The 23,927-nt window shown below is 39.1% G+C and overlaps 1 protein-coding gene across 1 annotated transcript in view; it reads right to left on the bottom strand.

The window, feature by feature from the left end:
• Positions 1-23,927, bottom strand: part of GRIP1 (glutamate receptor interacting protein 1) — a 203,486-nt gene that overhangs the window by 152,390 nt on the left and 27,169 nt on the right. Inside the window, exons 2-4 of the mRNA XM_024737136.1 lie at positions 13,516-13,651; positions 11,052-11,197; positions 3,704-3,787 (exon numbers count right to left, since the gene is read on the bottom strand). Of these exons, the coding sequence (XP_024592904.1) occupies positions 3,704-3,787; positions 11,052-11,197; positions 13,516-13,619 (334 nt within the window). The 5' untranslated portion in view covers positions 13,620-13,651. The remainder of the gene's footprint in view (positions 1-3,703; positions 3,788-11,051; positions 11,198-13,515; positions 13,652-23,927) is intronic.

Here is a 23,927-nt window from a genome sequence, read left to right as displayed (position 1 = left end):
GATAGGTGTACTTTCCCCTGAGGGCTATTGATTTAGAAGAGGAAAGGGGCTGAAGACAGCAAGAACCCTTTCCACTATATTGATTTGGAGGTCCAAATACAAGTATGTAACAGTGAATACATGTTAAAGTGTGAGAGAGATAACTCTAAATTTATTGGTATGTGACATTTTGTCATTATTTGAAATAATGAGCCAAGTTTAGTTTGTGCTTCACTTACGTTCTAGATGTTTGGAGCTGTAAAGCATAATAAAGACCACTCAGAGACCAGTGGTATTTTCAATTCTGGTTGCCCATTAACATGACCCACCTAGCATGCTACTAGAAAAATATCAATGCCAGGGACACCATGCAGACCAAATCTGAATATTGGGGTCCATATGTTAAATGAGTACACATACCTACAATTTTATAGTTGAGAATGATTAGAGAAATTTCCTCATCCAAAGTGAAAAGCAAATTGGTGGCAGAGTGATTTTTTTCTTTCTTTAAAAAAAATTTATCATAATTTTTTTCATCCATTTAAAAAATTTTTTTATTGGAGTACAGTTGATTTACAATGTTGTGTTAGTTTCTGCTCTACAGCAAAGTATCTCCACTCCTTTTTTAGATACCCTTTCCAAATAGGTCATTACAGAGTATTAAGTAGAGTTCCCTGTGCTCTACAGTAGGTCCTTATTAGTTATCCATTTTATATATAGTAGTGTGTATATGTCTATCCCAATCTCCCAATTTATCCCTCCCTCCCTTCCCCCCGCCAGTAACCATAAGTTTGTTTTCTACATCCGTGACTCTCTTTCTGTTTTATAAATAAGTTCATTGATTTTTCCTGTTAACCTAAACCATCTTCTGGCTTGGTGGCAAAGGAATTAACAGAAATTTAACTCTCCATGATATAGGCCAGAACATCATTTTTCATTGTATGGGTACAAGTTTCTATCGTTTGGGCAGTGAAGGTGTTTGGATCTGTGACATATAGCATTAGAAACGTAATTCCATTCATCAGCTAAAAGCCTGTTTTTTTGTTAAAAGATCCATCCTAATTGGGTAAGAAGAAATTCTCCAGCACTAAATGAATATGCTTCATCTGCAATATCTTCCCCTCCCTCTTCCCTGAATGTCCTGGTATTCCCCATTGATCTAAGTTAAGCTCAAATCCCATCTATGCCATAACGTTTCACCTGCCATGATAGCATTTATCCACAGTACTTTCTCACTCTGCAACTCTGTTTGCGATTAACCAGTAACTCTTAAGGGATGGGTAATGGCCACTTTTGGAGCAAGAAGACCCTCCAGATGGGCCTCAAATTGATTTGAAAATATAAGTTCTTTATTTATTCTCATTAAAAATTACGTAAGGGGCTTCCCCGGTGGCGCAGTGGTTGAGAGTCCGCCTGCCGATGCAGGGGACACGGGTTCGTGCCCCGGTCCGGGAAGATCCCACATGCCGCGGAGCGGCTGGGCCCGTGAGCCATGGCCGCTGAGCCTGCGCGTCCGGAGCCTGTGCTCCGCAACGGGAAAGGCCGCAACAGTGAGAGGCCCGCGTATCGCAAAAAAAAAAAAAAAAAAAAAAAAATTATGTAAAATTTGACACATTTTTATGTTCAACTGACATACTAAGGGAGTTATTAAAACCTACAAAAATTTGGTACTCATAAACTAAAATTGGCTTATTATTACTAAGGTTTTAAAACCAGTATAATACCAAGAAGTCTGATGTCCACACAAATCTAGGCCTCATTCATTCATTCTTTCATTTATTAAGTGCCTACCATGTACTAGGTAGGAGTCTAGGCTCATATTAAAACATTCTTACTACGCATGCACACATGGACATTTGAAATTCCTGCCAACTGTGGGAAGGACATTTGTTAGCATCATATCATCAGTTGTCTTGAGGTGGCTGTAGATTGCAATTGCTTCTATTCTTTTTAGTTCTTAAGTGATAAATTACTGTTGGTTTAGCTCTTTCATTAGCAATTTGATTTTTTATTGACTAACCATACAGCAGCTAGTGATGAATATCTGCACCAGCAGTATATTTTACTGAAGCATTTCAATAATCAGGCTTGTAGGAATGCGAGTCAAGCGTGCCTCTCTTTCATATTTATATTTCAACACCAGATTTGTATATACCACCCTCCAAGCTAAAATTAATTGTACACTGACTTTTCATTATGTTCATCTAGTTTTTTTGCACAGAAATTTGAAAATGGTCAAGGTAAATGATCTTGGGGTCTGTCGCTCCACCTAAATGTAGGACTTGGTTAGAAAAGTGTAATAACTACTGGTCTAAACCACTCCATGGGTTCCTAGTTGCCTGTTTTCTCTAATATTCATTTGGGCACTTTATCAACTTACATCTTAAATTCACTGGACTGTAATCTCCTATAGATAGGGGTCCTGTCTCATGACTCCATAGTACTCTGCCCGATGCTGACATGTTGACATGTCCTTAATGAATATTTGATTGATTGATTTTCTTAATGATTCACACAGAATTGAACCTAATGCCCAAAGCTCAGCCATTAAGGCAAGTCTGTATAAGTGAACACATCTGTTTTATTCCTTGATGCATGTACATTTATTAAGATGCTTAGTTGATTTTAATTAATGTCTTAATAATTTTGATAGAATTTTGACTCTGGTGAAGTAGAAAATGTAACAGGCAAAAACAAATTAAAAAATCAAGAAATGTTAAAAATTCCTGATGCTTACCTAGCTCCCTATTGAACCTCATTGTCATACTAGGAATTATGAGTTATTAATGTATGTGTAGTCTTCTTAAAATAAATTTATTTATTTATTTTTGGCAGTGTTGGGTCTTCGTTGCTATGTGTGGGCTTTCTCTAGTTGTGGCGAGTGGGGGCTACTCTTCGTTGCAGTGCACGGGCTTCTCATTGGGGTGGCTTCTCTTGTTGCAGAGCATGGGCTCTAGGGTGTGTGGGCTTCAGTAGTTGTGGCACACAGGCACAGTATTTGTGGCTTGAAAGCTTAGCTGCTGTGCGGCATGTGGGATCTTCCTGGACCAGGGCTCGAATCCATGTCCCCTGCATTGGCAGGTGGATTCTTAACCACTGCACCACCAGGGAAGTCCCTTGTATGTGTAATCTTTAAGGGATGAAATTACTAATAAGAAAACTAAAATAATAAAAGCCAGAATTACAGCTCAGAATTAATGGTTTTGTAGACAAGTTGGAGTCACCTGACATTTTTATTATTCATATCATTCCAAAATAAGATGAACTGAGCTGATGCACATCAGGTGGAAGCTACAGTAACAAGATGTATTTTAGGAGAAAACAATTTAAACAAAGTTACTTAATCCTAGTGCATTAAATCAAATCATCCATATTCATCAACATTTTTGACTCAGTGATATAGAAAAGTATAAAAGGGAAGACAAAAGACATGTTGACAAGTGGCAAATCAGTAGGATGACTGTAAGTTCACAAGGTTTACAAATAATGGCTTCTTGTTCTGTATTAACAAACTGGAATAAATTAGCTACATCATTTGGATTCCACTTTGATTCCCAATTACTGCTTTATTTCTTTAAAGAAAAATGGGTGCAAATATTATAATGTGACTTTAGGCACTGAAAGCATCAGGTTTTTTTAGGATGACTTTCTAGTTCACTCCCAGTATTTCACTGACAAATTCTCCAAGAATATCTGTTAGTTCTATTTTCTAACCGCCACCTACCTCGTATTACAAAACCAAAGGTATTGCCTTCTTTATGTAACGTGACCTCCACCGTTCGGAAAATAACACTCGATCCTTGAACAGCTGAATGTGGGAAAAGAGAGAGGAAATATAAGTCTTACATCATAATAACATCTCTGGATTTTTTGATAGGCATAAAATACTACAGATCCCTTGTTGCAAATAATTCTTGTTGAGTAATAAAACAGCAAAAAAGTCTGTTTTTAAAGAAAATGTTACAAAAAATAATTGGAATGACATACAAATACCATAAAATAGTCATGTGCATAAATGACTTATATAGGTCCATGTGGAATCAAGATCAGAGATACTTCCTTTCCTCCCGTGTGGCCAGTTTTTAGAGCATAATATTCACATTGTTAAAATTCTATATAACAAGAGAGACAATCTTCATATGATAAATAGAATTGTTTTCTCTTTGTATAATGCAAAAATAATATGATTTTTATAAAACGTATGAAATAATTATTGTCTTTATTTTTGCAGCTAGCACAAGAAGGAAAAGTATTACTCTCAGATTACCATTAACAGGTTAAGCTGATGCAAATTGATTTTCTGACATGATGCATAGCAATTAAACAAAGACAACAGCAACCTGAATGAAACTTGGAGAGAAAAAGAAATTCAAAATACATTCAAAATATTATTACTGACTAATAAAATAAAGATCTACTTAATTTTACTTGATAGTATCATGCTTAGGTTGTGTTTGCATGGTTATTGCTCTAATTTCACAAAATGAAATTCCATTGCCAGGTTGCTATCTCTAATTACATTATACACGAGGGGATAAGTTATATGAAGTTATATGAATAGTAACTAAACTACCCTTTAAGACTTTTTTCAAGAAACTAGTGAGTAATTCTGATTATACAGTATACTCTTGCTAGATTTAAAAAAATATTTTATCATTATGGATACAAGGATATTTTTATTCATGGAGACAAGGGTTGGCAATCTATAGAATTTGATGGTCTTAGCTCCTTGTCTTGAATTTGTACAGTGATGTTCAATTGTCTAAGGCTGTGTTCATTATCAATGACACATTTTTTACGTTGTTACTAGATCCTGAAGGGCTTATTACATCAAGCCGTCAACAAGAAACATATAGACAGAATTTAAAGGTATCTTTGAAAAGAACGTTTCTTGCCATTGACAGAAGTAGGAAGTAATTTTAATTAGCATTAATTATAATTATTTTTTAATTATCAGAAATTCTGAATCCTCAAAGGAATGGACATGATTATGAAAAGTACACAGTTAAATTCACAAAACTGCACACAGCCAGCTGAGACATAAAGTACAATAAGAACTTGGATCTGCTAAAAAAACAACATAAACCTACAGCTGAACAAAATGTTTTGGTACGCTGCTGATTTAATTAAATGTCATATTCTTGCTATCAGGGGAATTTCAGTTTATTCTAATCAGCTAGGAACAGTGCATACAAATAGCTGAAAGTGTTGAGGTAGGGTTTTAATTAAATGTAAAAAACTCAGTTCAAACCAAATGTTTTCTTATTTCCATGACCCAACAAGCCACTTGAAGAAACTGGTTAAGAACATGATCTTTCTGTTCTATTAAGGAAAAGATATGGAGAGAAGTAATTAATGAGCATCTACTGCATGCAAGGAACTCTGCAAAGTGGTTTACGAATTTTATTCCATTTAATCATTAAATCAACTTTCAGTTATATACAACTAAATTCTAATTCTGGGCCACCTGTCCTTGTTGGCTGAGTGTCTGTCCTGGGGATGCAAAGTACTGTAATTTCAATTTTGCTTGAACTAAATCTTGCTGATCATAAAATCTTACAAACAAATCCAAAGTCAATATAAAGACTTCGGGGATTACCTACAGCTTTAGATTATCCACACTCTTGCTGTTCATCATTTACAAAGATAAATGGGAATGTTGACTACATTCTAATATATTTAATGAAATAGATTTGGTCTTTATAATTTATATTTGCATGAATGGCTCTTGGTGACTAGGTTTTCATATTCAGCACCAGACATCCTGTTTGGCCACATGAATTTTACTCATTACTTCACATGTGTGTATGTGGACACAGAGATCCAATTAAGGGGCTTATCCAAAAAATCAAACTGGGCACATAGGAAGGCTAGGTAGAAACCAATTATATAATGCAAAAGTACTCCTCCCTAGTATTTTAGCTGTACTGTTGTCCCTTGTTTCTGTATGCGCATATGCATATACTTCTATAACATAAAGTGACATTCTCTATTTTATTATGGTGGATTTGGTTTTTCTAAATTATCAATATATACTATTTCCCATTGGAGAACAGAAGTTGTGCACTTTCCCACCTCATTACATTGGGTTTGCAGAGCTGACTTGCTTTAGCCAATGGGGTGTTAAGACGCGTGAGAAGAGTCTGGAAATGTGCTCCTGTGGTTGGGCTTGTCTTGTTTTCCCTCTGCCACTGTCACAGGAAGAGCTTCCCCTGGGTAGCTGATGCTTCTTCAGACTACATCCCAGAATGAACCATGGGGAGGAGACCTGGGACGTCCACCACGCCACACCTCCCCACCATATCATCATCATCGCCATCATCATCTATCATCTGTCTATCTTTCTTAGAATTAGAAATGAGAAGTAATAAGGCTGTCACAGGAACATGCTTTAACACATTTATTTGAATTAAGGAAGCATTCCTTCCAATAAAAAGCTAGTCTGATTTATCTGATGGTTTAACGGTGAGGACCGTCTTTGACAATAAGACTCTGTGGCAGATGTTTTCCATAAAACAAACGAGGTAAATCTGTAGCTCCAAGGTTTGAATGGAAATGGTATACAAAGATGTATAAAATAAACATCATGCTAAAAATTATATCCTATCCAACTACTGAAGTTTATCATAAAGAATTTTAGGTGTTAAAAATTGGATGAGAATTATGTAATATTTCAAAATTCTTTAGGGGTTATGCGACCCGAAAATTTGAAGGCACTCCTCTAGACCAACTTTGAACACACTAATACTCAAGATACAGCCTGGTAACATTCTCTCTAAATACGGTCTCAAAACACCACATAATTTTATAAAGTCAAAAAGAACTTTAGAGCTCATGAAGATCGACTATTTCATTTTCACTAAGAAACTGAATCTCAGAAAAGGTAAGTGGCTTGCCCAAGGTCAAAGTTCCATTTTTGTTCTATCAGATCTCTGTCTGTGTACCATTCTCTCTCTCTTTCTCTCTCACCCTCTCTCTCTCTCTCTCTCTCTCTCTCTCACACATGTTCCATTTTTGTTCTATCAGATCTCTGTCTGTGTACCATTCTCTCTCTCTTTCTCTCTCACCCTCTCTCTCTCTCTCTCTCTCTCTCTCTCTCACACACACACACACACACACACACACACACACACAAACCTTCCTCCAATTCTTTCTGGATTCTGGGATTGGCTAGCCTTAGATTGCTGTGAGAGTTCCAGTCTCGGTCTCGGGTGGCCTACCTTTCATCAGGCAGCTCTCCTCCCGGGCCCTCACTGCTGCTGGCTCACTCCTGTTTGGGCTGTCTAAGCTCACTGAAAGGGAGGCTTATTAATTCCTTCAACCTCCCTGAACTCACAGATCTTATCAATTTATCTAACATAATAGAAGGAGACAGAGATAATCCTTGGCGAATAGACCTCTTCTATCTGATTTCTACCACAAAAGTCACACTTTCGTGTTTAAAAATATTTTCTCTTTTTCCATCAGCTTTACTGTGTGAGGGAGGAAAAGCTGGTATAATCACCAACCCCTGAATATTTCTGATGCCCACCCTCTCCTCTTTAACCCTACTAATGCTATAGTTATTCAGGATATTACCTCTCTTTTGGGAAATTATAACAGCCTTGGGGCTTATAGCCTCTGATCTGCTCTCCATTTGACCTCCTAAAATAAGTCTAAAAACCCTGATCTGATGATGCTGTTCCTTGGCCTTAAAAGCTTTTAAAGGCTCCTTATTGCCCACTCAACACCATCCACACTCTACCCACATGGCTTATGAGCGGGCCCTCCTTCACTTGGTTTCTGTTTACCTCACTGGCCTCATACCGCTCTAGGCCCTCTCTTTCCCTTTGTGTTCCAGCAACTCCAAACCGTTTGCAGTTCAACCTACGTACTGGACTATCTTCTTACCTCCTTGCCATATCCTGTGCCTGGAATGTTCGTCTTCCTACTGGACCTACATAAACTCCTTCAAATCTACCCCGAAATCCCCAGCTCTGGATTATCTGGATTTGCTGGATAATACTCAGCAAATCTCCACTACTGGCCTCACCCTGAGAGCTATACTAAGAGTTCCTCTTAGGAAGAGGTTGTGTTTTATGGATATTCATCTACCCACTAGAATACAAATGCTTAATCAAAGAGCATCAGCTCTAGATATTTGACTCCTCTTAACTCCGTAGCAGTGGTTTGAGATAGTGATTTCAAAGCAAACTGACTTTCAGTTCAAGAAAACACAGTACTTTCAGTGTAGTAGTAGTAGTAATAATGATAATGGTAATAGTGGCTAAGATGCGCTATGGCTTAGTGAGTATGTGCTTATGATCTAAACACTTACAGGATTATAGCCTTGAATTCTTACAAAAATTCTACATCCATTAGAGTTGTTTCATAGCTGAGAAACCTACGGCTCAGAGAACTTAAATAAAATGCCCAAAGTCACAAAGCTAGAAAGGGACAAAACTGACATTTAACTAGTGACACAGCCCAAGCTCTCAACACTCTGTTTTACTGCCTGCTCTTAATGAAAATGAAGAACATTGTAGCAAGGTTTCAGAACACAGATTCCGATGGATTTTGTTGTAAAATCACCATTAGATTTTCAGTGTTAGATTTTAGGTTAAGAATAAGAACTTACGATTGGTATGTACACTCACTCTGAGTGCTGTCATCTGGTCCCAAAGCTTCAAACACCATCTATAGTCCCATTACTCTCAAATTTACATTTCTAGTCCAGATCTTTCTCCCAAACGCCAAACCGTATCTCCAGCTCTCGTCTTAACATTTTCTCTCAGCGTGGCAAATAGGCCCCTTAACTGTAGCATTTCAAACAACAAACTACTGATCTTCCCCTCGCAAGTCAGCTCTGCCTGCATTCTTACCCACCCCCGTTAATGGCAACTCCATCCTTCCAGTTACTCAGACTCAAAACCCGCTGTGGGCCTTCACTCCTCTCTTTCTGCACAACCCACATTAAATTCATCAGGAAATCCTATTGGCTCCATCTTCAAAATAGACGAGGGATATGAGTGCTTGTCACCATCTCCACCACCATCTTTTATCTGAATCACTGCAATAGTCCTCCAAACTTCTACCCTCGTCCCTGCAGTCTATTCTCAACACAGCAGCTAGAGGAGCCTTTGAAAACATACATCAGATCATGTCACTCCTCTGCCCCAAATCATACAATGCCTTCCTGCATGATTCAGAGCAGAACTTAAGGCCCCTCCAATGGCCTACACAGACGCTCCTATCCTTTACACTTCAGACCACCTCCCCCCACTTCTCTGCATGCTTACTCTGCTCCAGCACGCCGCCCTTCTTAATGTTTCTAGAACAATGCCAGATATGTTCCTGCTTTTGATCTTAGCACCGGCTTTTCCTTCTTTCTGGAACTCTTTTCCCCCAGAAATCCATACAGCTAACTTCCTCACCTCCTTCAAGTCGCTGAGTAATGTCACTTTCTCAATGAAGCTGTTCCTAACCACTCTATTTAAAATTGCAATCCCATCCCCAGCCCAGCACTCCCAACCCCCCTCCTTGCTTATTTTCTTTTTTCCACAGCATTCATGACCCATAACATTCATACGACACACAGCTGACCCTTGAACAACATGTGTTTGACCTGCATGGGTCCATGTATATGTGGATTTTTTTCCATAGTAAACACCACAGTACTGCACTATACCTGGTTGGTTGAATCTGCAGATATGGAAGAACCTTGGTTTTGGAGGAACCACATATATGGAGGGCCAACTATAAGTTATGCATTGATTTTCAACTGCACAGAGGGCTGGCACCCCTAACCGCCTTGTTGTTCAAGGGTCTATTTTAATTAACTTATTTACTGTGGTTTTATTTTAATACCTGTCTTCGCCTGCTAGAATATAAATTCCACCGATGTACTTTGTGGGGACTGGAACATAGTAATGCCAATAAGTCATTGCTAAACAAATGAATTATTATCGGTTAGTAATAATCAGTCTGAGTTCTCAGTAGTACAGAAGAGCAAAGAGCTGACTTTGATGCCTACTAATTTCGGAAAGATATTTAACTTAAGTCTCTGTAAAATGAGAATAATAAAGAAAATAATGCCTATCTTACAGTTTTGATTGATTTATATATTTATTATTTAACAAAAACTTTTATAGTGTCGGGCACTGTCCTAAATGCTATACAAAACCTAACTCATTTAATCCTCATAACAGATCTGTGAGTAATACCATAGATTCCTAATATCATCCCCAGTTTTCAGATGTGCAAACTGAAACACAAGAAGCTTAAGTAACTTTCTCAAAGGCATGTAGCTAGTGAAGTTGGAGCTGGGATTTAACTGGTCACTGCTGTGGCCTCTCCCGTTGCGGAGCACAGGCTCCAGACGCACAGGCTCAGCGGCCACGCCTCACAGGCCCAGCCGCTCTGCGGCACATGGGATCCTCCCGGATCGGGGCACGAACCCGGGTCCCCTGCGTCAGCAGGCGGACTCTCAACCACTGTGCCACCAGGGAAGCCCTTAACTGGCTATTTAACATCAAAGTTCAGCTCTGCTATGCTGGCTTTCTTTGTGGTGAGGATTTAAGCGTACCAATAAAAGGGGCTCCTTATAATGCCGGACATTTAGTAAGCTCTCAAAATATGTTGGCTGCGCTTTTATTATGTCTATTATTATTACTTAACAATGTATTCTGATTCTATTTTCATGCTTCAGAAATGAACATAACTATACAAGAATCAATAGAAATCACGTTAGACGTGCTTTTCCTAAACTTAGTCACTTAGTACAAAGCCTGGATGGAACTTAATTCACAGAATTTATAAATATGAGGACAGTTCATTAAAATAGCTTAAGTACAATTACGATGTTCACAGATGGCCTTAATGAAATATGACTCCTAGATAATTTCATCATTATTTATGCTCTTTTACATTCTTCCTGAGTAGGCTATAGCAATTCAAATAAGTTTTAAATATTCAGAAACTATACTCTACCGTTCCTGTAATAAGACAATGATGGCAAAAGAAAAAGATAGGAACCAATAGTTTTAGGCCAAAACGTGGTGCAGCTGTTCTGCCCCTGGCTTGTGATGACTTACAGACTGGCGGCAGCTCATACTCAACTTCAAGAACCACTCTTTCCCCGACATTCTTCAGCAAGCTGATGATCTCATCGTGGCGGAATTTGGCCAGGTTGATGCCATTCACTGCTTTGATATAGTCACCCACATCCAGCTGATCACTTCTGCAGAACAGAGAATGTCACCTCAGTGGACCCCTCCTTTCCGCAGGCCAGTCTGACCGTACTTCCCTCTTCCCCATCATGGATAAGCATGCAAGCCCAGAATGCCGACGCAGCTGGAGTCCTGGCTCCTAGGATGTGGCTGGTTCCTAAGAGCGGGTGAGCAGCGGAGGGTGGATGAGAGGGACTCAGTGGATCCCTCTTCTCATGCTGACTGCACACTTCGGAAGTCCTGTACTGGGTCTGCTGCTGTCTCCAATTTCTTCCTAACCCTCTACCTCTTTTACTTTTAAGGAGCACCGTAAAACAAAATAAAGAGAAAGCTATCTTTAGTTGCTCTGCCCATAAAGAGGTGGTGCTCTTGGGGCAGATTATCCAGATCCTGGACACACTAGAATTTTCCCTTTCTTCTCATTCCCTCTCATTTTTGCTGCCTGCCTTTTGGACATTTCACCACTTTTGGTACCTTCACTGGGAGTGTGTCCAGGGCCAACCAGAGGGTGAGCTTATTTTGCTATTTATTGCTCATAGTGGGACTAATAAAAAAAGTATTGGTGAAGAAGAAAGTGCAACGAAAGTACTGGCTTTCAGTAACATTCTCCTCCCTTCACCATCGTAATAGAACCTTGGCTACTCTGGGGCTTTTAGTCAAACTCTACTTTTAAACCAAGAGCAGGCAGCAAGAACTATGATAGGACTTAATTCAATAATATTTTCTCCCCAGATAAAAATACCAAGTTCATTTGTTTTACATAAACCCAGCTCCAATCATTCTTCCTTCGAAGCCTCCGTAATCCGTTCTAGCCAGCAGTACGTGGTGTCACTCTTAACTCAGGTTTACTGACTGACACTTATTTGGCAACTTAATTGCCTAATGCTCTGTGACAACCCTTATGTTGTTGCTTTTTACTATTATGCAATGCGATTATTGCTCCCAAACTTTTCATGTTTTTTATACCTTATTTCCCCCAATAGATTATAAACCCTCCTAGGGCAGGGATCTTATCTTTACTTATTTTGGTTTACTACCTGTTAAATGGTAGTGGCTTAAATAATAAATATTTGGTGATCGATAATACTCAACATAACTGGCACAGCGCTACATTTAATTATAGCATCAATACATGTGAAAACCACACTCTTGCCCTCTCCCCTGCCAATCACACTTGCTTTAGGGGCTACATATTCAGAAGCCCTGGAGACACAGGAAGTCCTAGCATCATGGATTGGCCACGACTGTTAAAAGTTAAAGGAGGCTATGGTGTGGAAAGAAATCTCTTAAAAATCATAAAGGAAAAGAATGTATATATGTATAACTGAATCTGCAGTACAGCAGAAGTTAACACAACATTGTAAATCAACTGTCCTTCAATCACAAAAAAAATAAAAATGCAAAAAAAAAAGAAACAAAAACCCGAAGGAAGGAGACTAAGGTGCTGGTGTTGACATCAGCCTGTTTTACAAACAATTCCCCAGATCATGGAGCAATCAACTGGACTGAGCTTATAAACTGTACCAACAGGTTGACCATCGAAAGTCATCACTATTTCAGGTGACACTTTATAAGTTAAGAACTCTAAAACTTAATTTGTGCTTATGTGGACACAAATATTGGTGTCCAGGATTTAAGGGACATTAACCTCACTCTGAATGAAACCTGGGCATTCCACCCCCTCTTTCCGAGGTAGATTTAGAATTTGTCTGCCAAGCGAACCTACTGCTGGCCAGCACCCAAGACATTCTGCTGTCAGCAAGACACAGTGCAATCTGCAGTTCATCAGAACAAGGACAAAAGGAGACCTCCTCACCCAAGCCTTCTGTCCTTCCGGAAACCACCTCTTTGTCTTAACGAAAGGAAAATCTCACAAGTAGAAAAGTTGAGAATATGCAGGAGAGGCAAAATTGGTACTTAGAAACTTGGAGTTGGGCCTCCCTCATTTTCTAGGCTTGTCACATCCCTCTGTGGCAGCTTCCCCTTATCCACAGCGTATGCGTCATCTGTTCCCCATTAGATGATCGGACCATCTCACTCCCACTGCAGCCTGTCTGCTGTTCAGTGGCAATCTGAGGACCAGATCCATACAGACACTTTAAAATTAAAATCTCAGGAGAGCCTGGCTGCTCCTGAGAAGACATGAGAGCTCCCTGGTGATTCTGGCACAGGCCAGAAAAGCCATGCTTCTGAAACGTGCCCCCCTATGCTTCTGCCCCGCAGATAGCAGTGTCGTTTGTTTACTAGTGACCTTTTCTGATGGAGCTTTAACTTTTGAATTAGTTACATCATGCATTCCTTTTTCTACGCTTCCACACAATGCAGTTACCTAGCAGCAATTCCTCCCTGCCGCAGATTAGATACTCTTGGCTTGCCGTCCTTGTCAATTCCACCCGAGACCGTCAGCCCAAGGGTAGTGCCTTCCTTCTTCATCAGTTCAACCACGGTGGAGCCCTTGAATTCCTCTGTTAAAAGAAAAGCATCTGGTTTAGTAAATGACAGTAGAAGCACAAGGGGTTGTTTTTGTGGGTGGTGAAGTGACTCCTCCCCATAAACTGTTTGCACTTTTTCTTTTGTGGGAAAAGATCTGTGGTCTCTTTTCCATTGCAACTTGCAGAGTATCTCATAAAGATGAGCATACAGGTAAAGTGGAGCAGATATTCCATTACAGGTTATTAAAATGGGTACCAGTGGGGTAGTTCGCTCTAGATTCACAATAGTCTGACACGGCTTATGTACAAGGATAATATTCGCCCTTTGTTTTCTGTCATTCTGAAGTGACTTTCTCTGGTGTCTCTCCTTGTAATTCCAAAGGGAACAATTGAGAGTCGTAAGACAAGGGGCTAGAACGGAATTTTAAACAATGATACAAAAGCATATAGTGCAGACTCCAAGTTCCCGATACATTTTTGCTGAGGAAACCAAGTGACACAAGAGAAGAGCTTTCTACAGGTTCAAGAAAAATATTATTGACTTTTTTTTTGTCTTTCAGAAAACAAAGTACAATAGCTTCATGTTATGACTTACATCATTTCTTACAAAATGTGTCACAGTATGTTAAAGCAGGGTTGGTCCTCAGAATCCCCAGGGAACTTCTGTTAACTCCCCATTCACTACTTTCAAAATTTTAAAATCTCACTGATCTTGTGGGGATAATGTCTACGCACCAAGAGGGAACCCACATCTTTTGATTTTAGGCACTACAGAAAGAAAACTTGAAGACTATCCTTGCTTTCAGAAATAAAAATGCGTCAGTATTTACCTATCCAGAGGCTAACTATGATAAACCATTGTTTTAAAATTCTCTGTTACGTTATCCCCCTCCCTGCATACACTTTCTGGGTAGGGATGGGGAAACTGGACAGTTTTCCAACTCCTCTTGAATCAGGTTATGAATTTCAGGGGTTATGAACTTCTAGGACATCAGAGACACTCATATTAAAATTCAAGAACAGACTTCCTTTTTCAAAGTCTAGGACATCAGAGACACTCATATTAAAATTCAAGAACAGACTTCCTTTTTCAAAGTCTAGGACATCAGAGACACTCATATTAAAATTCAAGAACAGACTTCCTTTTTCAAAGTCTAGGACATCAGAGACACTCATATTAAAATTCAAGAACAGACTTTCTTTTTCAAAGTCAAAAAACCGAAAAGATTACTTACACACTTCTGCCCTTTATTACAGATGACAGAGTTAATTATAATTTCAAAATTTATGAATGCTTATCATAAAGGTTTTTAAATTGTGGCTGCTGGTCTACTATCCCATTAGTTGATAAAAAAATCAAATCATGTTAGGGAAAGAAAGAATCTCTCATCTGATCTCGTGAGAACAGAGTACTTGGGGAAAGAAGGCAAGAGGGACAGGCCACTGATTTCGATGTAATAATGTCAGTCTAGGCAGGACTTTCAAGATTGCTGGATCCTGTGACCTAAGCAGCCCTGCATACTTCCTTTTTCATGGCAGTTTCATGACACTGTATACGTGAGTTCTTACTGCTCTTTAAAATAGAAGCCAAGGAAGAGTCAGTGAGTGTGAGTGATGTCAGCTTCATTTACTACATTTTGAATGAGAGACCAAATAAAGATAGACATTCAAGAAGCAAAATTCTTGTCAAGTCCATAAAAGCACAGGGCCCTTTACATCATTTACCAGGAGCATTTGTAACAAAAGTCCACCAAAGTGTGCATTTTACCTAAGCTCTCTTAACACAGAACAGAACAACCCTCTATATATCCCATAAAGACATACATAGGCCCAACTGATAGTTGAAGAGGTCAATTTAACAAACAACCCCTATCAGTCCTCCTTGGCAGAAGGCTAGGCATAAATGACTTTAAAAATAAGGTTAATAACTAAAGGAATGAAAATTACATAATGGATGATGCCTTTCCACATTACAGAGGCATAATGTATACAACAATTTTACCCAACAAATTATTTGCATTTTCTTTAAATATGTAGATTGACCCTGTATGTTTAAGCACTTGATTATAGAGCTTTACTTAAGGAGTTGGGAGCATGGGTTTTTAAGGGCCTGTCGTAAAGGTCAATCAGAAATGCACAAAGAAGCAACTATAAAATAGTAGTAACAGACAAGTGAGAAATAAGTTTCAATTAGTAAGAATTTCATTTGTACTCTGGTTTTCAGGAGTGCGCTTCCTGAATAGAATGGGACACCAGGACATAAGTGCAGCCTTATGGGACGTGGACAATGCAGTTTCCTCCAGAAGGAACCAGGTCCTTCCCAGGTCTCTGGCTGAATCCTGAAAAGCTAGAAAGGCTAAATTCTATTAGTTTGATTTGATCTCTGTTAAAATACAAATCCATCTGGGCTACTTTTTAAACTGGTAATAGTCAATTACCCTCTTGTTTAAAAATATTTCAAATCTTTCCCCAAGAGCTAGTTTAAAAACACGAAAGAAAGAAAATATTAATGTACCAGTTAACTGAGTAATTTGTGTATTCATTGATTCAAGCATTTACTGAGTGCTTACTATGACTCAGACAATGAAACTCAAAGACGGAAAAAGTCAGAGATGCTTAAAGCCCAGTCACAGAGGCAAATGAGTCACAGAGCACCACGCCACAGTGTTGGTTGTGGGGAAGGCGGCCACAGAGGAGATGGTCCTGGCAACAATGTAAAATGAAAACTTGCTGTTCCAAATGCACATCTATTTCACAATTTTATCTCTGTCTAATCTGTCTGTACTTATCAATCAGGATTAGTGGAGAAGAACAGACCTATGGCAGAATCTAAATTAGGCAAAACTCAGGAGTAAAGATAGAATATTGTTGCAAGAAAACGTGCCGAATCACAAGAATGTTAACTGCCAATAAGCATCTCTAGTCCCTGAAGGACTGACTAAATCATTTATGGGCGTTTCTGAAGAAAGGAGAAAAGAAGCAGTTTGGAGAGGGAAGAACGTGTTTCTGGCGTTGGCTTTCTGCTAACTTGCGCTCTCCACTAGACTAATCACTCATTTTATGTCTTTTCTGGTGTTTAATGCTTGTATAATGATCTAATGGCAAGGAGAAATGAAGACAGATGCATTCATTTGCATAAGTCCGCTTGTATATCAAGGCTTACTGAAAAAAGCTCGCAGTTAAACAGTGGAACTTGGGAAAATCAATATATATTGACAGTTTCTTTCTTTGTGATTTAAATTACAAATATCCCTCCCCAAATTAAGAGGATTCTGTAGTAAAGACTGCAGTCTCTCCAAATTAGCAAGCAGCACAGGGAACAGATGATACCCAACTGGCAAGGAATGAGACGGTTCTGGATTTGACGGTTTCCTTAATCACCGTATTTAATTATCTTCGAAAAGAAATTGCAGGTTTACATCTGTACCAGCACACACTCAACCAACAAGAATCTCACTGACAGAATGAGATTTAGTTGTCTGCTGTTTTAATTTGGGCTTGAAATTCAATCCTCTTAATTACTGAACTCCAGAAAGTTTTAAGAAAAGTAACAATGATACCTGGCAGAAACAAGAGAAGTATGAAAAATTCTTGCAAACAAATAAGAAAATTCCGTAACACAGATGGTTAAAAAATTAATATGAAGAAAACCATAGCCTTTTATAAACAAACAACTAGTTAGAAGCTAATCACAGAAGAAAAAAAAAAACCATTTACAAGAGCCAAAAACTAAAATCTCTAAGAAAAAAAATTAATGAAAAATATGTAAGATCTCTATGAAGAAAACTTCTGAGGGATATAAAACCAGAACAAATGAAAAGGCATCCCATTCATTCATTCAATAAAAACTTAGCACTTACTATGTGCCAGGCACTGTTCTAGACTTCGGAGGTAGAACTCAACCAAACAGAGAAAATCCCTGTCATCTAGGAACTGATATTCCAGTGGGCTCATAGCCCAGTGTAAAAATATGACAATTCTCCCTAAATTAATCTATAAAGTTCACAATATCAGTAAAAAATGCCACTAGGATTTGGAGGGCACAGCTATATTTTCTATTGTTGCAAAAATGGAACATGTATCCTTGCAAAGATTCTGTGAAAAATTATATTCCTAAAGTCTACCAGCTGACAGTTTAATGTTGCTATGAAAGAACAGGAAGAGACTGCCCAGGAAGCCTCCCTGAACGAGGTGATGAACTACGACTGGATGCTATACCACCCTGAGAGAGATTAAAAAATTAACCAGACACCCCGGAAGCAGGGGCCTAGAGTGGGGAGGCTGGGAAAGCCTCTGTGTCTGCCTCCCAAACGCTGGTCAGAGTCCGGATCTATTTAGATGTACAAAAGCAAGAAAGAATGAAAAGAAAACACGTATCATAGGCATAGGGTATTCAGAACCCATACTAGAACACCTTAGTGCTTTGTAATACTAAGATTGTAATGTTTTGCATAGAATCAAGGTACAGCATAATAACCTTATGTTGTTCTGTGAAACTTCTGGTATCTAGAAGTTCTTGCCTCATTGATTATTTAAAAAGTATAATTAGGCTTAGAGCAGGAAAGGGGAGTTACCTATAATTTTTGGAAGGTCCCTAAAATTCAGGGGCTAAATGATCAGGGAATTACAAAGTGAACAATTGTAACAACAGTTGCTGAAAGCGGGGAGACAGACGAAAAGTGATGATTACAACAAAGAGTGATAAGAGCTATGACTAGAGTAAAGAAAGGGCCACCATGGTGCAACCTGGGAGGATCCATCATCAGACTGGGCAAGTCGTGCTCTGGACAGTTCCTCAGAGTTATTCCTGAGCTAGGTCATAAAGAAGGCCTCAGCTCAGCAAATAGAGTGGGGAGGTATTAAAGGCAGAGGAACAAGAAATGGTAGATGATTACATAGGTTCTGGGGAGTGCAAGTCCATCAGTTCAATTTGCACTTTCTCAGTTCTGGCTGCACTTTAGAATCACCTGGGGAGCTTTGAAAATTTTCAATGTGTGAGCCCACCCCAGATCAAGTCGATCAGAATACCACCCCCAATCGATGGGCAATTTTTTTTTTTTTTTTTTTGTGGTACGCGGGCCTCTCACTGTTGTGGCCTCTCCCGTTGCGGAGCACAGGCTCCGGACGCGCAGGCTCAGCGGCCTTGGCTCACGGGCCCAGCCGCTCCGCGGCATGTGGGATCTTCCTGGACCTGGGCACGAACCCGTGTCCCCTGCATCGGCAGGTGGACTCCCAACCACTGCGCCACCAGGGAAGCCCAACGGGCAATTTTTTTAATGCAACTTTTACTTGTGAGATAACTTAATTGAATATTAATTGTAAGATTCCCACGCAGTTGTAAGAGATAATACAGAGAGACCCCCTAGTTCCCTTTACCTTGTCTTTCCCCTATGGTAACGTTTTGCAGGACTGTAATACAATAGTACAAGTAGGATATTGACCTTGATGCAGTCAAGATACAGAACATTTCCATCACCACAAGGATCCCTCGTGTTATCCTTTATAAATCACCCACTACCCTCCTGCCCCAACCCCTTCTTTAAACTCCAGGCAACCCTTACCCCATTGTCTGTGTTTATAACTTTGCCATTTTAAGAATGTTAAATAAATGCAATCACACAGTGTGAACGCTTTATGGTTGACTCTTTACACTCAGGATAACTTTCTGGTGATTTATTCAAGTTGTGTGTGGCAAGAGTTCCTTTTCCTTGCTGAGTGGTATTCCATGGTATAGATATACAAAAGTTTGTGTCACCATTTACCTGTTGAAGGACATTTTGGTTGTCTTCAGTTTGGGGCTACTACGAATAAAGTTGCGATAAACATTCATGAATAAGTTTTTGTGTGAACATAAGTATTCATTTGTCAGGGATAAATGCCCAGAAGTACAAGTGCTAGGTCATACAGTAGTTGCATATTTAGTTTTCTAATAAACTGTCAAATTGTTTTCCAAGGTAGCGGTACCATTTTACATTCCCACCAGCGGGTGAATGATCCAGTTTCTCTGCATCCTTGCCAGTACTTGACTGTCATTGTTTTTATTTTAGCCATACTGATATGTGTGTTAGTGATATCTAATTATGGTTTTAATTCTTGGGTACTTTGAGCCATTTCTCTAATGGGAAATGTTTAACATTTTTTTGTGTGTACTTATTTGTCATTTTCAAACCCTCTTTGGTGAAATGTCTTTTCATGTCTTCTGCCCATTTTCTAATTAGATTGTTTGCTTTTCTACTGTTGAGTTTTGAGTTCCTTATATATTCTAGATACTAGTCCCCTGTTTGAATATGTGGTCTGCAAATATTTTCTCCCAGTCTGTAGATTTTCTTTTCATCCTCCTAACAGGGTCTTCTGCAGAGCAAACATTTAAGTTCAATTGATCAATCTCTTTTTGTAATGGATTATGCTGTTGTCAAGTCTAAGAACTCTTTGCTGAGCCTTAAATCCTGGAAAATTTCTCCCACGTTTCTTCTACAGTTTCGAAAAGTTCTGTAATATTATGGTTTACATTTAAGTCTTGTTATCCATTTTAAGTTAATAGTTTACATAAGATGTGAGACTTAGTCTTCATTACTATATCTATATAAGTCTTGAAATTGGGTAGGCCGATTACTCCTACTTCATTGTTTTTTTTTTTTAATTGTTTCAGCTCTTTTGGTTCCTTTGCCTTTCCATATAAATATTAGAATAATCTTGTCTATATCTATAGAAACTTTTATGGGTATTTTGATAGGATTTGGATTAAAGCTGTATGTCAATTTGGAAAGAATAGACATCTTTACTAAGTTGAGTCTTCCAATCCATAAACATAATATATCTCTTCAAATTATGTAGAAACTTCTTCGATTTCTTTCATCAGCATTTTGTGGTTTTCAGCATACAAGCCCTATACATGTTTTGCTGGTTTTACACCAAAGTATTTCATTTTTGGGAGAACAACTGCAAATGGTACTGTATTATTAATTTCGATGTACACGTGTCCATTGCTAGTATACAGAGATACAATTGATTTCTGTATATTTGTCTCATATATTGTGGCCTCACTGAACTCCCTTAACAGTTCTAGGAAGTTTTTTTTTTGTAGATTCCTTAGGGTTTTCTATGTAGACAATCATGCCACCTGCAAGAGAGGACAGTTTTTATTTGTTTCCAATCTCTATGCCTTTTATTTCCCTTTCTTGCCTAAAGCACAGGCTAGAACTTCCAGTACTATGTTGAATAAGAGTGGTGAGAATGGATATCCTTGTTTCTTCCCTATCCTAGGGGAAAAGCATTCAGTATTTCATCAGGTATTATGTTACCTGTAGGTTTTTTGTAGATTATCAATTTGAGGAAATTCCCCTCTATTCCTATTTTTCTGAGAGTTTTTATCACGAGTTTGAATTTCGCCTATGATGATGTGATTTTTCTTCTTTAGTCTGAAAATGTAGTGGATTACATTGACTGATCTTCTAATATTGATCCAATCTTGCATTCCTAACATAAACTCCACTTGCTTATGGTATATAATTCTTTTTATACATTGCTGAATTTTATTTGCTAATATTTTGTTAAGGACTTTTTTTGCATCTATATGCATGAGGGATATCATCTGTAGTTTTCTTTTTTTCTTTCTTCGGTTTGGGTATCGGGGTAATAATACTAGCTTCATAAAATGAACTGAGAAACACATCCTTTCCTCTTCTATTTTCTGGAAGAGACTGTGTAGAGTTGGTGTTTATTCTTTTAAAAATATTTGTGTAATTTTCAATGAAGCCATCTGGGTCTGGACATTTCTTCTTTTCGGAGTTTTTAAATTACAAATTCATTTCCCTTAATAGTTACAGGGCTATTCAAATGATCTATTTCAGGTTCAGTGAGTTGTGGTAGTTTGTGCTCTTCAAGGAACTGGTCCATTTCAATCAGATGATAATCCTTGCAGGTGGGGAACTGGGCATTGTTTTTTTTTTTTGCGGTACACAGGCCTCTCACTGTTGTGGCCTCTCCTGTTGCGGAGCACAGGCTCCGGACGCGCAGGCTCAGCGGCCATGGCTCATGCGCCCAGCCGCTCCGCAGCATGTGGGATCCTCCCAGACCGGGGCACGAACCCGTGTCCCCTGCATCGCCAGGCGGACTCCCAACCACTGCGCCACCAGGGAAGCCCGGCATTGGTATTTTTTTAAACCTCTCCAGGTGATTCTTACATGTAGTCAAGATTGAGAGACACTGATTTAGGGCTTAGTGCATGAGGAAAGATTGGTGGTGGAAATCAGGCTGGGAAGCAAACAAAGGAAGTGCTCAGCTTTGAGTTTTAGAAAAGTTTTAGCCTGTTATTGGCGTAAAGCAGTAGATCTGGTAATGATGACATGAACTGTTGGGGAGGAAGGCATTAGATTTGGATCAAGGAGAACCATTAGAAGGTCACTGCAGTACTATAAGGTATTAATTAAGTTAGGCTAGGTTGTGTCAACAAATTCAAAAAGGAACAATGGCTCAACCACAACAGAAGCTTATTCCACTCATATATTTACAAGCCTGCAGTGGGTGTTCCCAATCAGCAGTCTGCTCCCCTTCACACAGAGATTCAGGGATCTCTGCTCTTTTCCATTTTGTGACTCTGTCGTCGCCCAGGGATCTGGTTCCCAAAGTGTGCACAAGGTGCCTCAAGGTTTCAAAGTGAACTCATGGGAGCACAGTGGAGTATCTTAAAAATCTGAAGGAATTACAGCCGTGTGTGATATCAGTTGGGCACACCACCACCTACTAGCAGTTTTGTTCAACATTAGAACACACAACCCTGCTTTTGCTGATGGCCTATCTTTCCAAAGCTGGGTTTTTTGGTGGTTTCTATGACAAAAAGGAAGTTCTGTGTGAAAGTCAATGAGGAACAGGAAATGAGTTTGTCAGTATTTCATTTGATTTGAAGGTTTGAGAAACTGCAGTGCCTCGAGCACACACATACCATTACTATTTGTGATTCTTTAAATTTATACGTCTTATATTTCTTCAAATGGCTACTAAATGGTTAGGAGATAATATGTATTACGTTGTTTGGACCTAACTACTTAATAAGTGGAACTACTGACATTTCACTTGACCTAGAGGTGCTGTGAAAAAATTACTGAGACATCAAGGGCTCTGTGAACCGAGAAAGTTTGAGAACTTCTGCCTGAGGACTTTATCTTGTCTGCATTTCCCTGGGGGAAGGGGAAAAAGCTCTCAAAAGCCACCACTGGCCTGCTTCTGTTCACATCCCCAGGGCAAGAACTTGTTCCATGTCCACACCTAACTGCAAGGGAGGCTAAGAATTGCAGTGTGGACACATGCCAAGGCGATGAGGGAAGTGTAGACTTGGGGGGGCAGGTAGGCAACACACGAAAAACTGAAATCCATAAGTAGCTATGTGGATGGCCCAAACTCCAGATACACCGAGGAAGGACTTCCCTGAGTTAGAGACAAATTAGTGTGTGGGGAGTAAGGAACTAGGACAGACAAGAGGATCTCAAGATTTCCACCTTGTTTGACTAGGAATCTAGAGAAGAGAGGAAGGGAATCCAGAAAAGAGAGGAAGTTTGTGTTGTTGAGACAGATTGGAGAGGGCAAAGTCACGTGATATAATGCCAGTTAGAGAGAAACCAAATGAGACTTAAGTACTAGGGAAAAACCTAGTCTTAGAATAGTTTTTGTCACACCCCAAAGGGTCTGTAAGACCCTCACCTTAGAGCCATATCACAAAAAGAAAAAGACGCATTTTAAAAGCAACCACCAGGACTTCCCTGGTGGTGCAGTGGTTAAGAATCTGCCTGCCAATACAGGGAACACGGGTTCGATCCCTGGGCCAGGAAGATCCCACATGCTGTGGAGCAACTGGGCCAAAAAAAAAAAAAAAGCCATGTAACAGCAACCACCATTGGCACATTCAGCAAAATAGACCCTGGGAGCTCTTTACTTATTGAAGTTCCATTCACTAGATTTTTTAGAAGTATATCATAAACAGTAAAATAGAAATACTATTGATAAAAACAGTATCTTTTATTGAATAAAAAAATAAATAGTATATTTTATTAAATAAATATAATACCAAGAGTATTAAAAATACTATTCATATATTTATTGTATAAATACTTTATACAGTAAGTCGCAGATTTTTAAATGCTAGTGACAGAGATAGTGTTCTGTTCCCTCCTGTATCTCCAGTGCCTAGAATGGCACCTGGCACTGTGGTAGGTGCTTCCTGGAGCTACTGAACGAATGGGCACGTCAGTCCCAACACAGGGAATTATGAGCTGGAGATGAGCATCGGCTTGTGGCAAACAGAATTCTTGCTGGA

Source organism: Neophocaena asiaeorientalis, unplaced genomic scaffold (genome assembly GCF_003031525.2).
Source record: "Neophocaena asiaeorientalis asiaeorientalis breed wild unplaced genomic scaffold, Neophocaena_asiaeorientalis_V1.1 scaffold134, whole genome shotgun sequence".
Classification (NCBI taxonomy): domain Eukaryota; kingdom Metazoa; phylum Chordata; class Mammalia; order Artiodactyla; family Phocoenidae; genus Neophocaena; species Neophocaena asiaeorientalis.
The sequence above is the reverse complement of the archived record's forward strand: the minus strand, read 5'-3'. Positions and strand labels throughout refer to the sequence as shown.